This window comes from Bombina bombina, chromosome 2 (genome assembly GCF_027579735.1).
Source record: "Bombina bombina isolate aBomBom1 chromosome 2, aBomBom1.pri, whole genome shotgun sequence".
NCBI classification, from domain to species: Eukaryota; Metazoa; Chordata; class Amphibia; order Anura; family Bombinatoridae; genus Bombina; species Bombina bombina.
The window spans coordinates 1,114,822,798-1,114,842,293 of NC_069500.1; the positions used below are offsets into that span (position 1 = coordinate 1,114,822,798).

At 33.5% G+C, this 19,496-nt stretch overlaps 1 protein-coding gene across 1 annotated transcript in view; it reads left to right on the forward strand.

Moving 5' to 3' along the window:
• The window catches only part of GUCY1A1 (guanylate cyclase 1 soluble subunit alpha 1), a 127,190-nt gene that overhangs the window by 23,570 nt on the left and 84,124 nt on the right, over positions 1-19,496 (forward strand). Inside the window, exons 3-4 of the mRNA XM_053703766.1 lie at positions 1,956-2,056; positions 6,342-7,048. Coding sequence (XP_053559741.1) covers positions 1,956-2,056; positions 6,342-7,048 — 808 coding nt within the window. The remainder of the gene's footprint in view (positions 1-1,955; positions 2,057-6,341; positions 7,049-19,496) is intronic.

A 19,496-nucleotide genomic window follows, 5' to 3' on the forward strand; every position in this document is an offset into this window, starting at 1 on the left:
AAAAATCACTGTTTTAAAATGACAAGCTGTGCCATAAAATGCTTCTTACTGCTTCATTCAGGCTTTCTAGTTAACGAGAGGCTGCTGGACTGTGATGAGAGTTTGTTTTTTTTATTAAACATTAAAGGGACATTATACATTCATTTTTTCTTTGCATAAATGTTTTGTAGATCATCTATTTATATAGCCCATAAAGTTTTTTTGTTTTTTCTATGTATAGTTTTGCTTATTTTTAAATAACATTGCTCTGATTTTCAGACTCCTAACCAAGCCCCAAAGTTTTATGAGAATACCGTCAGCTACCTTCTCCAGCTTGCTTTATTTGTGTAAATGGTCTTTTCATATGCAAAAGGAGGGGGAGGGGGGAGTGTCTTATTTGCCACTTGCAGTGGGCTTTCCAGCTACCTTTTCAAAAGAGCTAAACTGATAGCTTCTAAGTATGTTTTTAAACTGTTTTATGCTGGATTTTTATATCAGTATCTGTGCATCTTATTCTTTATAGTAGTGTCTATTACATGCAGTTATATGAAAATTAGTGTATACTGTCCCTTTAAGGAGCAGACAATTCTATAAAACCATAGCTCACCTTGACAAATAAAATAGATATTTTCACAGAACATGATGCTACTCTTTCATTAATTTCAATGAATCAAATATTGATCAGTGACAAGTTTGTACCAAACGTAAATAATATTGTTCCATAAGATATTTATATTAAAGATGAAAGTGACAAATGCTAAGGTATATAATACTCAATAGAAATAAGAACTAATCAAAAATATAATAAAGTGGCTGAATGAGAAAAGAGGATTTAAAGAGAGTAAGAGAACTTAATATTCGTAAAAGGCTTCATTCACAGGGATACGGACATCTGGTCTTTCAGAATTACAAGTGTCTTTTGTTTAAAACCCAATTTTTTTTTCTTTCATGATTCAGATAGAGCAGGCAATTTTGAGTTGAGCAGCTTTCTAATTTACTTGTATTTTAAATTTGTATTAGTTCTCTTGCTATCTTTATTTGAATGTAAGCTTAGGAGCAGACCCATTTTTTGTTCAGCGCCTGGGTAACGCTTGCTGATTGGTGGCTACATTTAGCCACCAATAAGCAATTGCTACACAGGTGCTGAACCAAAAATGGGCTGGCTCCTAAGCGTAGATTCCTGCTTTTTCAAATAAAGATAGCAAGAGAACGAAGAAAAATTGATAATATGAGTAAATTAGAAAGTTGCTTTAAATTTCCTACTCCATCTGAATCACACAAGATTTTTTTGTTTTTGTTTAGTGTCCCTTTAACAAAGCTGAGTCAACCTAAATGAGCCTGGATAATGCTCTTAGTAAGATACTAAAAATATGTTCAGATAATTAAAGGGACATTTAACACTTAGATATTGTAAGATAAAATATTTAATGATGCACGGTTAAACACCTTTACAATATATTTCCATTATTTATTTCAACTAGTTTCCTTTAAAGAAGTTTTAAAATTGTGAGTTTTCCACTTCTGAGAATAGCAATACCACAACGCAGACTTCACAAGCTTAACCCTTCTACGTAGACCAAGGTTATATATCTGTAATGCAATATGCACTTATTTTGTTTCTTCATTCTCTTTCCTTTTGTAAGTCTCCACTGTCCTATACTCCTGTGGACCACTTTTGCTATACAGACTACACCAGGACACAACAAGCCCCTGTAATCATGGCATCATTACTTCAGATACCTAATATTGACATATATATAGATAGATAGATAGATAGATAGATAGATAGATATTAGAAAGATAGATAGATATAATAGTTTCCTGTATTTGCTGAATGTATATATTTGTATTTTCTTGTAGACACAGATTTAGGGGAGGTTTTTTTTTAAAAAAAAATACAAATGAATGCACTGATCTAAAACCTGACAATAATATTACTTTATCCACATGTTTTCATCTATTTTTTTTTTTTTTAGATTGACTTGTGTTACATTTAACCTGCATAGTATGCCTGTTTGTGGAAAATCTGTAGAAAAAGATTTTGAGAAAATTGTCATTAATCAATCAAATGCAGCGGGTAAGTAATATCAGTCATATTGATTGGGAGTCTCTCCTAGATACAACACAGTTACAGTCATTTAGTTAATATCTTAAGAGAGTATGTTTTTGCAATAAAATGAACTTTTTTTTTTTTTTTTTAAGCTCCAATTCTCTCTCCCATTTTCTATGTTCAGGACAGGTGATCTAAAATTATTCTTCAGCACTGCTAATTCCCTTATGAGATTCTAGAAAGGCATATTTTGCAGTGACATTCCCCGCATCTCTGGATGTGAAGGAAAGAAAAGCACAATACAATATAGTACAGCATAACATGAGAATATTGTTGAATTTACACTTTGTACATTGTATTTTAAATTACTTTGTACTTCAGATTCTGTAATTTATGTTTGATTAAATTTAAGCTTTGTACTTTCTGCTTTGTGTTTAATGCATTTAGGTTTAACAGTTTCGTTGTGTCTTTCACAAGTTGCATTGCATATTTTTTTTCTGTAAAATAAGCTTAACATTTTCAGAAAATGGGAGGGATAGGGGAGTTCCTGCGTGTCCCTAAAGCTCTCTTACAACTTATAATATTTTCTAAGCATTTTACAACTGCAGTTCTTAATGATTTATTTCACCAGCTTCATGCAGGAGAAGTTTGCTCAAAATTCACAATACAGTTATTTAAATGTCAAAAACTGCTATACTAAACTAGAAGCAAATGCAAGTTATACTGTATGGAAAATATTTCATTTTAATTTGTATTCACTGCAGACTGATAATTTATATTAGTCCCAGGTGCTGCCCTGTTAACTTCACTCTCCTGGTGAGATTCTCTATCCCAGAAAGTCTCATTACTTTTTATAGGAGACAGTTCTCATCACTCTAGGACTTCCAGGTTCTGCCCTTTTTCTTAGAGAATTCAGTGAATTCAGCCCCTTTGGGATATGTTGCCCCTGTGAGATCTGCACTACAATTTTTCTCCAGGCCAGGGAGTTTTTGCCAATTGTCCCTTCTCTATATAATTTACAGTTTTGTTTTTTATTATCCCTGCATCTTGATGAATATACTATGCTATAGATGGACTAAACTTTCCTTTGATCATAATGTAAATAAATTTCACAGGTGTAATGATTAACTTCTATGTGCCTCAAAAAAGAGAGGTTTAAAGAATGCTTTGTGTGGCCATCTTCTGTGGAAAAATTCAAGCAATCACATTACAGTCGATGACAAACTGTGGAATCTTATTTAAAGCTTGAAATTTAAATTTTTGCAGCACATTCTGACATCTTCTAATATCATTCTCAAGAATATGCAGTATAATTAGCAATATGTAATGTCAATGATCAATGTTCTTCTGTACATGTTAAATGTAACATTTATGTCTCCTTTCATAGATTCATTTACATCATTTGACAATGAAAGATATATTTTCTAAAATGTAATTTAGGAAAACTGGTTATTTCACCCAACAGTGGGCCAGTTTACAAGTGGCACGCTAAATAAAACAGCACTGGAAGTAAATTTTTAATGCAGATGGGTTAGTGCTCTTATTACAAGTTAAAAGTAACAGCTGGACTTTAAATATCACGACCACGTTAAATTCTTCTCACCTTAGAGTTCAATGGAGCTTACTAAATAAAAATACCTAACACATCACTTGCACGTAACATGACACTTTACTAGAAGATAGTTTTCTTTTTTTATTTTAATTATATATTTTTAAATATGTATCTATATCTATATATCTATATGAATTTATACAAGTACAGATATATACAGTCTGCATATTGGAAAATATATTAGAAAATACTAAGAAAATGTTTCACTGTGTGAGGAACATTGCAATGTGAAATATTTACAGTAAAAAAAAACCATTATTAAATACTAAAATTGATTAAAATTGATTTTTCAATTTTTATTGTGTTTGAGTGGAAAGGGCTCCAATGTGTATATGTACATATGTCTATAAATGTGTATATATGTGTTTATATCTTTATATATGTATGTAAATAGATATTTATATAGCTATATATATATATATATATATATATATATATATATATATATAATCCTTCAAAATAAAGTGCACTCTCAGGTCTTTTTGCAAAGTGAAACAAAATCTTGTTTATTGATGAAACGTTTTCAGGGATATCTTCCCCTTCATCAGCATAACATACAAGTGAAAATGTGACCAATATATACATGCACACAAATTAAGAATGATAAAAAAAAAGCAATACCTGTGTAAAATCAGTGAACACAATCTTATTTTATGCAACTTAAGTTTTTAGACCGCTCACCACTCTAACTTGGTGCTAACAGACACAATGTCTAAGTACTTTTGATCCAGTACAGACACCGTAGATGTGTGTATATGGGTTGCTATGGCAACCAACATGATCGCCGTGCATTTAGCTTCCAAGGAGTGAGTCTTCTGATGAAATAGCTGAATAATGCTATTTGTTATATAAATTTGTATAATACACATATAAATGCTTATACTATGCACTTTGTTATTACCGATGTTACTTACGATCTCACACACTGATCATTACACATCTGGGCACATTGGGATTTGGTTCCCCAGGATGGATGTGCATTTAATGTGAATTCACTATATGAATTTATAGTTCCATTTATTTAGACCTGAATTAATGTTGTTTGACATTCACACGCCGGAAGTACAAGAATATACAGTACTTACTGTTTTTCATATTACCTGGAACGCATGGTTTGCGTTCCAGCACGATGCTGTGGCGATTGTGATCACTGATTTTACACAGGTATTGCTTTTTATTTTATAATTCTTAATTTGTGTGCATGTATATATTGGTCACATTTTCACTTGTATGTTATGCTGATGAAGGGGAAGATATCCCTGAAAACGTTTCATCAATAAACAAGATTTTGTTTCACTTTGCAAAAAGACCTGAGAGTGCACTTTATTTTGGAGGATTATACTTTGCATTTCTGCACCCAGACGGATGTCCCTAGGAGGGTAACACAGCTAGTTGGACGGTATTATATATATATATATATAAATATATATATATATATATATATATATATATATATATATATATACATACATACGTATACACCCATACACATATTTATATATATATATATATATATATATATATATATATATATATATATATATTATAGCCCTTTCCAGTCAAATACCTTGTCATATACTATATACCTTTTAAGCCATGTAAAAAATATTCATAATTTTATAAATATTTTTTTATTAGAAACTGTATTTTTGGATGCAACACTTTATTTTAATGTATTTATGTAGTGTTTTTGTTGCACTTTTTTTTTTTAACTCTTAACCTTACCACAACGGCTTCAAGGGACATAAAACCCAAACATTTTCGTTCGTGATTTAGATAGAACATAACATTTGAAACAACTTTCTACTTTACTTCTATTATCAATTTTTCTTCCTTTTCTTGTCATCCTTTGTTAAAAAGCAGATATGTAAGCTCAAGAGTGCACACCTGTCTGCAGCACTATACAGCAGCAGTTTTGCAACAATGTTATACATTAGCAAGAGCACTAGATGGCAGCACTATTTCCTGTCATGTAGTGCTTCAGGCACGTGCACGCTACCTACCTAGGTATCTCTTCAAGAATAACATAAGAATTAAATAAATTTGATAATAGAAGTAAATTGGAAACTTTTTATAAATGGTATTCTCTATCTGAATCATGAAAGAAAATTTGTGGGTTAAATGTCCCTTTAAAGGGCCACTAAACCCAAAATCTTTCTTTCATGATTCAGATAAATAATACAAATTTAAACAACATTACAATTTACTTCTATTATTTATTTTGCTTCATTTTTTAGATATCCTTAGTTGAAGAAAAAGCAATGCACCTGGGTGAGCCAATCACACGAGGCTTCTATGTGCAGCAACCAATCAGCAGCTACTGAGCATATCTAGATATGATTTTCAGCAAAGAATATCAAGAGAATAAAACAAATTAGATAATAGAAGTAAATTAGAAAGATGTTTAAAATTGCATTCTCTTTCTAAATCGTGAAAGAAAAAATGTGGGTTTCATGTCCCTTTAAGTCTCGCTGAATTTTGTTTGTGCTCGAGCGCACAAGTTAGCGCTGCCGCACCACTTGTAATCTAGCCCAGTATTTTTTGAGGTAAAAATACAGGTGCTATATTTACTGCTCTCTGATATATTATTTTTATTAAAATAGAGCATATATTTTGTTTCTTAATATCACACAAATACTTTAATTGTAAAAAAAAAAACCTATATTATTGCACTTATAACCTCGTTTCTTACATTTTCAGATGTTCCAGTGGAACTTGTAAATGAAACTTTGGGTGAAGAGCTCTTTAAAATATGCTATGAAGAAGATGAACATGTTTTGGAAGTTATAGGAGGCACCCTGAAAGACTTTTTAAATAGCTTTAGCACACATTTAAAACAAAGTGGCCAAACTCGAATATTGGAGGAATACGGGGGACTTGAAGAAGGTTCAATTTTGTGTCTAGAAAAAGATCAAGACTTCTTAAATGTTTACTATTTCTTCCCTAATAATATAACTACATTAATTCTACCTGGAATAATTAAGGCAGCGGCTTTTATCCTTTATGAAACTGTAGTGGAAGTTCAGCTTATTCCTCATGGTTTCAATGAGGGCAACGAATTTATTAAGGAACCATATTTACTGTATTCTGTACACATCAAGAACACTCGACCGGCTTTATCTCCTTGCAAACCACAGTCCTACGTTGTTGTATCATCCTCAATATTCTGCAAGACATTTCCTTTTCATTTTATGTTCGACAAGGATATGACTATGCTACAAATTGGTAATGGTGTAAAAAGATTACTCAACAGAAGGGACATTCCTGGAAAATCCAACTTTGAGGAATATTTTGAAATTATTTCTCCAAATATAAGCAGTACTTTCAGTGGAATTATGACAATGCTAAATATGCAGTTTGTTGTAAGTGTTAAAAGAACTGACAGTGCCAATGACACATGTTCAAAGGTGAGAACAAACATATTTGTCTGCCATATACTGATCACCAAGGCTGTTGAGTAGGCAAACCTTTAGTTTATCTATTTTACATAACCATTCATTAAGATTGACCAGCCTATCAACCTGTAAGATGTAAGTTTATTGTGTCCGACTGACCAAAGGTTCATCTCATAGGCTGATTAAATAAAGGCATATAACAACTGTATATGAAGGGAAAAGTAGGTAAGAAAATCATTTTATCACATATCTTTTCTTAAATGTTTTATGACACCAGTTTAGCAAGAAATACACTTCTCCAAATGTTTACCAATCTCTGTTTTTATTTCCTAAGGTAGCCTTATACATCTATCAGAACTTCATACTGTAACTCTCCCTATTTCAGATAGTACTAATCAGGGCCAACCTTAGCATTTGCGGGGTCCTGGGCAAGATACATGTGTGGGGACACTCGGCCCAATGCTCTTATTCCCCTCTCCTGTATGCCTTGCCCCTTGTATGGCCCACCCCTGTGCCAACATTCCATGATACCAATATAAAGAATAAAACAAAATATTAGCCTTCATGATACCATACACACTTCCTATAAGCTAAATACAACATAAACATTGCATCATCTCATAATCTCACTGCTGACATAGCAGCGCTCTGAAGAGCAGAGCCCTCGGCGGGTGCCCCTCTCACCCTGCCCAAAGGTCAGGCCTGGTACTAATCTCCTGTCCTTTCTGTGAAGCATTACTAATTACATGATTATATAGATTTATAATATGGTTTGCAGAATGTTATGTTTCACTGTAATTGTTCAGTACTAAATGTATTATTTGGTAGCTCATTAGTTTGGAAACATTCAAAGACTCAAATTTAATATGACAGTTTTTTAGATTGTTGGAGGCTGATAATCTGTACAATGTTATTATAAAATTCTCAAAGATTATTTATATTTTCTGGGATTATCTACACTAAAACGTATGGATAATAATTCTTTGTGACAGATATTGAGACAGTACATACTCCTGCAAGTTACATTTCACAAAATATATAAGCACTTTTTACAGTGAAAAGACACTTTTCTACTTATCTCCTATTATAAAAAAAAACAGAGTGACATTTATTTTGACATGCCACATTGATACAGTAACTGTACTTAGGATTCTATGGACCAAAACTGAGCTGAAATAGCAAAAAGCAGCATATAAAGAATAATATGTCTGGGCTAGTTTAAGGTTTTTATCACACTGTATTTTTCTCACCAAGTACTTCTTTTAAAACAAAATGACATATTTGTTCAAAATCCAGTCTTACCACTGATATCTAAACTGTATATCACAAAGCAGAAATTGCCATTTTTTAATAAATCCGTATTTTAGGTCCCGTGCTATGTAAGTCAACAAAACTGTTAGCACTTTAGGTGAACATTATTGATAACAACTTAACACTTCCGCTAAAGAAAAAATGTAGTAAGTGTAGACAATTCTTTTAACTGTTTTTGTGAGGTGCACAGAAAGCCTTTAACTGACAAAGATTAATTTGAAACAGTTTTAGTTTAAAGGGATATTAAACCCATTTTTTTTCTTTCATGATTAAGATAGGCAAATTTCTAATTTACTCCTACTATCAATTTTCTTCGTTCTCTTGCTATCTTTATTTAAAAAGCAGTAATTTAAAACTTAGGAGCCAGCACATTTTAGGTTCAGCACCATGGATAGTGCTTGCTTATTGGTAGCTACACTTTACAAAACAATAAGCAAGCATAACCCAGGTTCTCAACCAAAAATGGGCCAGCTCTTAAGCTTTACATTCCTGCTTTTTAAATAAAGATAGCAAGAGAATGAAGATAAATTGATAATAGGAGTAAATTAGAAAGTTGCTTAAAATGGCATGCTGTATCTAAATCATTAAATAAAAAAATGTGGGTTTAGTGTCCCTTTAAATATGGTTTACAGTTTTAAACAAACAAGAATTATTTTTAATTCCGCATATTAAAAGCAGGGTTTTACATATTCAAAGTGCTTAGGAAAGATTGCTCCTAAAATTCTAGTTCAAAACATTTTTTGTATCCCTGCATTACAATATATAATTATTTTCCTTAAAGAGACAGTATACACCAAATTTCATATAACTGCATGTAATAGAAACTATTATAAAGAATAATATGCACAGATACTGATCTAAAAATCCAGTATAAAACCGTTTAAAAACTCGCTTAGATGCTCTCAGTTTAGCTCTGTTTAAAAGGTTACTGGAATACCCACTGCAAGTGGGAGATAGCAGACCCTCCCCCCCCACTTCCTTTGCATATGAAAAGACCCTTTACACAAACAGAAGCAAGCTGGTGTAGGTATATGTCAGTTTTCTCCTAAAACTTTGGGGCCTGGTTAGGAATCTGAAAATAAGGGTTTAAAAGATAATTAGATAGGAGCGCCAAAAGTAGGCAAGGTCCAGGGGGTAGAGGAATGAGTGTATTGCTTGATCACAAGTAGAAGTAACCCTATATGTTTGATAAAGTACTATTGGTGGACCACAGAGGTGGTGATGGTCCTATCATATGCGTAAATAAGATCGTTAAGTGTATAGCACAGATGGATACTAGAATACTAAGCACATATATCCCTGAACTTTAATACAGAGGTGGTGGTAGCACTAACTGAATAGTGGGCAGAGTATAAAATAAATACAAATTAAATGTATAGCACAGAAAAGATTCCCAAATAATCTATACAAAAATGTCACAAGGTTTAATATTGATTACATAGATAAATATGGATCCATATAAACATTAAAAATGGAATTGGTATTACCTAAAAACAATTCCCACTGTCTAAAATAAATAAGTAAAATAACGTCTAAACATGAACCTCACATGTACAAATGAGGAAGACAGTGGGGACGTGAGCACGCTGTCAAATGATCGCTAACAGATTGACCTGCTATAGTTATCACATAAAAACGCTAGCCCATATATTGGTACAAACGGGCTAGAGAATAGTGTAAGTTATAACAACAGTATCTCGTTGTAGAACAACCTAGATAAAATCATATGTAAAGCAACATGATGCAAAATGATAATAGTTCAAAAAAACGTGATCTCCAAAAAATATAGTAACAATCCAAACAAGTGAGAAATAGTCCAAATTGGTGAAAAACGTTATATCCAAAAAATGTTAAATCCACAAATTGTTATTCAATCTAAAATTTGAAATTTATTCAAAATGGTGAAAAAATGCATAAGAAATGAAAGAAAGTGAACAACTAGTGTGTGCACAAAACTAGTAAAAGTGATCACTGAAAAAAAACATAAAAAACTTAATATTCCTGGATGTAATTCCGTGATTTCAAATGTCCCTTTGGTTGTGACCCTATCAGCAAGGGTAATGTGAAAATAAAAATTGCAACTTATAAAAAATAAGAATAAAAGCAAAAATAATAAAAAGAAGTGTCTGGGAAGTCATCAAAACCTGTAAATAAAGGATAACAACATAGTGTGATATTGTTAAAATATTCAATAGTTAAAAGGAATATTGCTCACCATATACTTGTCAACGCGTTTCGGCCCACAAAAGAGGCCTTTCTCAAGAGGATACACAAAAGAGGCCTTTCTCAAGAGGATAGTCTTGAAAAGGCCTCTTTTGTGGGCCGAAACACGTTGACAAGTATATGGTGAGCAATATTCCTTTTAACTATTGAATATTTTAACAATATCACACTATGTTGTTATCCTTTATTTACAGGTTTTGATGACTTCCCAGACACTTCTTTTTATTATTTTTGCTTTTATTCTTATTTTTTATAAGTTGCTATTTTTTATAAGTTGCAATTTTTATTTTCACATTACCCTTGCTGATAGGGTCACAACTAAAGGGACATTTGAAATCACGGAATTACATCCAGGAATATTAAGTTTTTTATGTTTTTTTTCAGTGATCACTTTTACTAGTTTTGTGCACACACTAGTTCACTTTTTTTCATTTCTTATACATTTTTTCACCATTTTGAATAAATTTCAAATTTTAGATTGAATAACAATTTGTGGATTTAACATTTTTTGGATATAACGTTTTTCACCAATTTGGACTATTTCTCACTTGTTTGGATTTTTACTATTTTTTGGAGATCACGTTTTTTGAACTATTATCATTTTGCATCATGTTGCTTTACATATGATTTTATCTAGGTTGTTCTACAACGAGATACTGTTGTTATAACTTACACTATTCTCTAGCCCGTTTCTACCAATATATGGGCTAGCGTTTTTATGTGATAACTATAGCAGGTCAATCTGTTAGCGATCATTTGACAGCGTGCTTACGTCCCCACTGTCTTCCTCATTTGTACATGTGAGGTTCATGTTTAGACGTTATTTTACTTATTTATTTTAGACAGTGAGAATTGTCTTTAGGTAATACCAATTCCATTTTTAATGTTTATATGGATCCATATTTATCTATGTAATCAATATTAAACCTTGTGACATTTTTGTATAGATTATTTGGGAATCTTTTCTGTGCTATACATTTAATTTGTATTTATTTTACACTCTGCCCACTATTCAGTTAGTGCTACCACCACCTCTGTATTAAAGTTCAGGGATATATGTGCTTAGTATTCTAGTATCCATCTGTGCTATACACTTAACGATCTTATTTACGCATATGATAGGACCATCACCACCTCCGTGGTCCACCAATAGTACTTTATCAAACATATAGGGTTACTTCTACTTGTGATCAAGCAATACACTCATTCCTCTACCCCCTGGACCTTGCCTACTTTTGGCGCTCCTATCTAATTATCTTTTAAACCTATATTTCATACTGCGGGTGTTTGGGGACCTGCTTTGGACAGGAGCTATAGGTCTTCCACACATAACGCTGTAAGACAACACCACATTGTTCTGCGAATCTGAAAATAAGAGCAATGTTATTAAAAAAAAAAAAACTGTATGGGCTATATATAAATGGATCATCTACAAAACATTTATGCAAAGAAAAATCTAGTGTATAATGTCCCTTTAATTTTGGTAACTTGTATGGCTGGTTACTCTATTTCCTAGTTGGCTCTATTTTAAAAATGATCAGCCTTGGCTTTAAGTAATTTAACATTGTTTTCAAGCTATTGTAAGTATTGTTAGAAAAGTGTACTAGCTCTCCAAATCCTCCCTGACTTTCACAATTTAAAGCCGTTCAAAGAAGCTATCTAGTAGGGCCTGTTGTTTAAAGGCCTAAATGGGCAGAATAAGATAATTCCTCAGATGTGCTTACAGTAATTTGAGGCCTTTTAGAGTTTAATAAGTATGGGCGGTATTTTGTTAACCTTCCATTTATGAAATCACAGATGGATAAGGCTCCAACTTGACAACCTGTCCAACAGTGATCACAGGTAGCGTAGAGCAGACAATGTATGTCCATTGCCCACATTTAACATTAGACAACAGAAACCTTGTGTAGTGCTGCCCCCAGCTCTTGTGTTAGAGCAGGTCTGTCACCCCAAACTAAGGAGCTCAGGGTGTTTTAACCCCATCACCTTTTAGGTGGTGTAGAGGCTAAGAAGTGGCTTCTTAACTTGTGGCAAGTAGTCTTGCTAAACCGAGCCTGTACCTGCAAGGGCTCCAAAGCAGCTTCCTCTGAATAGAGTTGCAATAAGGGTGGGGATCTTGAAAAGGAGGACTTAGATTATAAGGGTTCCCTTGCAAATTAGGGATCAAATTTGAATTATGAGGTGTAAATGGTGGTATGGTTTACTGGTGGAGAGTATAGTACTAGAAGATGTAGGTGTGTTACCGGTAGGGACTTATATTGATGAGAGAGGTGGTACTAATATTCTAAAACGTTTAAATAATTTTGAAAGAGGCAGTATCCAAAATTGACTAGGAAAAAAAGCATATCCATTTAATTTTGTCAATTGATATATAATAGGAAACTTTTATATTTTGTGAATTTGGTTTGTAAGGCAAGGTCTGAAATGTGTTGTTTAGCTAACCCCTCACTATAGCTGTTATTTATTGTATAATTGTATAACTAGTATACTTATTAAGGCAAAATGTATATAATTAAAACATCTTCCATCAAGCTGTTCCCAAGGAAACTAAAATCTAAATATATATATTTCATTTTGCCTAACAGAAATGTATACAGAGATATATTGGTCATAAAGAAAATTAAATGTTTTTAGAATAATGTTGTACAAAAACAACCTTAGTCATGTCACACGTGGAGTAAATAAAACCAGATTTTGCAAAAGAGAAGGAAGGGCTGCTGTCAATATTTGGCTCTTTTGCTGGGACCAAACAGTGTGCACCTTGTACATCCACTGGTGCTGGATATATTTATACATTCTATACTTCATTTACACAAGCTAATCAAATTGAAGGCAGACTTGAGCACAGAGTGTGGGCTTAAATTCTGTGATCAAAACATTAAGGGCTAGATTACAAGTGGAGCGGCATTTTCTAGTCGGTTTGCGCTGGTATTATAAGTTTTAGTAGAGTATCCTGCAGATGACAGAGAAAAAAGAGAGGCGCCACCATAGAACAGTATCGTTTGGATAATTTCTGGATCACAGGAGTAAACCCTCCCCCAAAAATGACTCTACTCACAAGCGGAGCGGCACAAGCCAAAGTGCCAGACACAACTAGTCGGGACTGTTGTGAGTCGCCCGACAGACACGCTGGAATGCCACTCCGTCACTGCTTTTATCACAGGGGCTCATCCAGTCTGAATGCCGAATCCTCCAAATCAAACACAGTGGTGTCTTGCTGAGATTGTAGAAGTAGAAAAAAAAAGATGTTGTGTGCAGAATTATCCTGCTCATCTGAGATCCTCTCAGCACTGTGAAGCTTCTGTTGGGTGTGGCTCAAGTGAGGGCAAGAGTTCAGGTCTAGGCCAGAGAGTAAGATTATAAGTTTTAACCCAATTTGCGCAAAAAAATTAAATGTGAAAATCTTGATTGTGTTCACGCATTCATCCATAGAAGGCAATGGAGAAAAAAAGTAGAAAAAAACCTAACACCCCACTCTCTCGCGCAAACACCATCAAATATACTCAATGGCGCTAACCCAAGATGAAATTATGAATATTTAATTTTCCAATGTTCTTTAAGTAACAGAATATGTTCTATTTAATAACTAGGGAAACATAGAGAAAAGAAACCATAATATTATTTGACAGCAAAAATGAACCAACAGAGTATGGTAGCAGTATTGATAAATAAATAACCTAGCGCTCAAGAAAAAGATATGCTATCTGGAGAAGAACAGTCCTATTACTTTATAAAAATAACACTCTGAAAGATACATCCAGAAGCGCTTAAAAGACTAAACTAAAACGTGACAACCAATATAAATGAATGCAAATATTAAAAATATTATTAAAAAAACATAAATTACATATACAGAGGACATAGCAATAAAATATATATGGATCTGGTTGTATCTTTCATAGTATAGCAGAGATTTAGCAGGCAAAGTTGCTCCCCGTGCCACCACCATGAGACCACTGAACTTTATTTTATAGTAATTGCTTTGTATGTAATACCATTATCATGTTCCGTAAAAAAATAATCTCTTCTATAGGCCTTTATGTAAAATATATAGTTTATATTTATTTAAAGCCAACAGGAGTTAAATAGAAACATGCAATCTCTGTACAGATATATTTTATATATATTAAATGTTTGCTTTAAGACAGAGAATACGGTGTATGTGGTATTTGTATGTTTGTGATTATCAATATTATTTTAAATGCACCTGTTTCAGATCGTTTTCTATTTATAGATGCATAATATAAATACATTGAAATACAAATAATTTCCACCGTACTATATAAATGGGGTTGGCATTGATAGATTGTCTTGCAAATTATTGGTGAGCATTTGTAGACTTTCCGCTATAGCTTTTTCAGAAATTATTATCCAGATTACGTGTGAGCGATAAGGGGTTTAACAGGGGTGATTGCGCTCATCGGGTTTACCTCTTGCATTACAATTTAAAAGTAAACGCAATCACAATTTACGTTTGAATGATTACCGGATACTCAGAGCTCTGGTTAACTGTTTCACAAAACAATAAAGTTGCACAAACCACATCAAGTATACATTACAAAGTACAGCTACACTCATAATAACACCTGCTTATAAAAATTAGTAAAAAAAAATAGTGCACAAAAAAGTTGTATGGGCTCAATGATAAGAGGTCTCAGGTGTGCAAATGGCTTTAACATAGAGATACATACATATACATGTCTAAACATATCTATGTATGTCTTTGTGTGTATATATATATATATATATGTGTGTGTGTACATACTGTATGTATTTATATGTGTATATATATATATATATATATATATATATATTCACTGACATATATACACATATAAACACACAAATACAAGATATATATACAATATATACAGTATCCCACAAAAGTGAGTACACCCCTCACATTTTTGTAAATATTTTATTATATCTTTTCATGTGACAATACGGAAGAAATGACACTTTGCTACAATGTAAAGTAGTGAGTGTACAGTCTGTATAACAATTTGCTGTCCCCTCAAAATAACTCAACACACAGCCATTAATGTCTAAACCATTGGCAACAAAAGTGAGTACACCCCTAAGTGGAAATGTTCAAATTGGGCCCAATTAACAATTTTCCCTCCCCGGTGTCATGTGACTCGATAGTGTTACAAGGTCTCAGGTGTGAATGGGGAGCAGGTGTGTTAAATTTGGAGTTATCACTCTCACACTCTCTCATACAGGTCACTGAAAGTTCAACATTGCACCTCATGGCAAAGAACTCTCTGAGGATCTGAAAAAAATTGCTGCTCTACATAAAGAGGCCCTAGGCTATAAGAAGATTGCCAAGACCCTGAATCTGAGCTGAAGCATGGTGGGCAAGACCATACAGCGGTTTGACAGGGCAGATTCCACTCAGAACAGGCCTCGCCATGGTCGACCAAAGAAGTTGAGTGTGCACATGCTCAGCGTCATATCCAGAGGTTGTCTTTGGGAAATAGACGTATGAGTGCTGCCAGCATTGCTGCAGAGGTTGAAGGGGTGGCGGACAGCCTGTCAGTGCTCAGACCATACGCTGCACACTGCATCAAATTGGTCTGCATGGCTGTCATCCCAGAATAAAAGCCTTCTAAAGATGTTGCACAAGAAAGCCTGCAAACAGTTTGCTGAAGACAAGCAGACTAAGGACATGGATTACTGTAACCATGTCCTGTGGTCTGATGAGACCAAGATAAACTTATTTGGTTCAGATGGTGTCAAGCGTGTGTGGCGGCAACGAGGTGAGGAGTACAAAGACAAGTGTGTCTTGCCTACAGTCAAGCATGGTGGTGGGAGTGTCATGGTCTGGGCCTGCATGAGTGCTGCCGGCACTTGGGAGCTACAGTTTATTGAGGGAACCATGAATTCCAACATGACATACTGAAGCAGAGCATGATCCCCTCCCTTCGGAGACTGGGCCGCAGGGCAGTATTCCAACATGATAACGACCCCAAATACACCTCCAAGACGACAACTGCCTTGCTAAAGAAGCGGAGGGTAAAGGTGATGGACTGGCCAAGCATGTCTCCAGACCTAAACCCTATTGAGCTGTGGGGCATCTGTGGGGCATCCTCAAACGGAAGGTGGGGGAGTGCAAGGTCTCAAAAATCCACCAACTCTGTGATTTCGTCATGGAAGAGTGGAAGAGGACTCCAGTAGCAACCTGTTAATCTCTGGTGAACTCCATGCCCAAGAGGGTTAAGGCAGTGCTGGAAAATAATGGTGGCCACACAAAATATTGTCACTTTGGGCCCAATTTGGACATTTCCACTTAGGGGTGTACTCAGTTTTGTTGCCAACGGTTTAGATATTAATGGCTGTGTGTTGTGTTCTTTTGAGGGGACAGCAAATTTACACTGTTATACAGGCTGAACACTCGCTACTTTGCATTGTAGCAAAGTGTAATTTCATCAGTGTTGTCACATGAAAATATATAATAAAATATTTACAAAAATGTGAGGGGAATACTCACTTTTGTGAGATACTGTATATATATATATATATATATATATATATATATATATATATATATATATATATATATATATATATATAGTGCACTGGGGCCCCTTTGCAGTTAAGTAGATGACATGTAAAAGCATATTTATGCATTATTCATATTTAATTTTTCACATTCCACTGTTCTGCACATTAAGGAATATGTTCTAAGTATTTATAAATATATATATATATAATTATATATATATATATATATATATATATATATATATATATATATATAGGTATCAAAATATAATATACCAAATTGCCATCAGATATATATAGAAATATTATGAACAATAGGGATCAGATTCCCTGAAAAGAAATGCTTGTATAGCACTCTTTGCACAGACCGATAGTAGAGGCAAATGAAAATTCTAAAATATAGCTTTTATTAGACTATTTAAAAGATGGGTAAATACAAACATTTAAAATTACTCTATCACATGTTGCTGTGGGTAAATTGTAATACTGCTAATTCTGGATTTGGCCTTTAAAGCGTAAACTGATTGTCAGTACTCACAGGTTAATATCACCAATATCACAGGTTAATATCACCAGTATGGATTTTTGGGAGTGGTGAATATCATGTGGACTATACATGTTAATAGTACCAATCTACCATTTTTCTGGATTGTAACAATTATTCGGATAATTACACAATAAATGGTGTATATTGTCTTTAACAATACTGTAGCTGTTTTGCCGTCATTTATGAGTGTGAATATATTGCATATCTTGCATATATTGCTTAGACTTTGATAGTAAATATATTATATAAATATGATGTCTTAAGTATGTTGTTTTGAATTTAGCAATACTATAGTATCCAACATTTGATTATAAGTTGGAATGTATCAAACAAATCTTTACTTACAGTAAGAGTATTCATTGAAATAATTATATACACATTATTTAGCAGATACTATAGTATCCAACATTTGATTATAAGTTGGAATGTATCAAACAAATCTTTACTTACAGTAAGAGTATTCATTGAAATAATTATACTATACTATAGTATCTGCTAAATAATGTGTATGTAATTATTTCAATGAATACTCTTACTGTAAGTAAAGATTTGTTTGATACATTCCAACTTATAATCAAATGTTGGATACTATAGTATTGCTAAATTCAAAGCAACACACATAAGACATCATATTTATACAATATATTTACTATCAGAGTCTAAGCAATATATGCAAGATATGCAACATATTCACACTCATAAATGACGGCAAAACAGCTACAGTATTGTTAAAGACAATATACACCATTTATTGTGGAATTATCCGAATAATTGTTACAATCCAGAAAAATGGTAGATTGGTACTATTAACATGTATAGTCCACATGATATTCACCACTCCCAAAAATCCATACTGGTGATATTAACCTGTGATATTGGTGATATTAACCTGTGAGTACTGACAATCAGTTTACGCTTTAAAGGCCAAATCCAGAATTAGCAGTCTCACAAAATGCTAGCACCACTCCTCAGGAGCCAATAATATATTGATACTGACTCATAAAGTATCTAAAGCAATAAATATAATTGAGGAGTTTGCCTTTATAGTGCCCTTGCACACTGTGTGTATAGCATATATAGAAATATGTATTTATGAATAAATAGAACATATTCTTCCATGTGAAGAACATTGGAATGTGAAAAATTCATATTTTCATGTCGGGTTAGTGCACATGAGAATATGCGATCAGGTTTGCGCAGTCTTTGGGTGTTAGGTTTTTTTTCACACTTTTTATTTTTTCCATTGACTTCTATGGGGGCAATATGTGAACACACATGCAATATTCTAAGTTAGGCTTCTTGTGCTCATTCATCGATAGCGAAAACAGTTTACTTTTAACTTATAATATGACCGCCACCCAATGAGAGCAAAAAGCTTACTTCTAGTAAAGTTAGCACTCGAACAAGAGAATTAAATAACTGTCAACTAAGGGCTCATTTCCATTGAGCCGCAATTCGGTTTGCGTGCACTCGCAAACCGATAAATATGCTGTCGGAAGCAATTTTGTTTATCGACTGTTTCCAATCACGTGTTATACCTCAATATTGGCAGCCGGACTTCGGCTGCCCCAAAAAATCTTTGTGTCCTATAGAAAGTAATAGAAGCCATTAATCAATAAATTATACCAGGTTTCCAATGAAAGTGCAAACCGTTAATACACTGTTGGAGGCTATCGATACATTGAGAAATATTACATCCAGCTCAACTAGGTGTAAAAGAGGAAAATTGTGCTTTTTGATGCCTATTTTCTATTAAAATTATAAAACTTGCAAATAATGCAAGTGTTTTAATGTAGAAATAAATTTATAAGTAATATGTATTGTTGTCTCTGTCTCATGTATAGGAATTCGTGAACTTATACTTTAATAGAAATA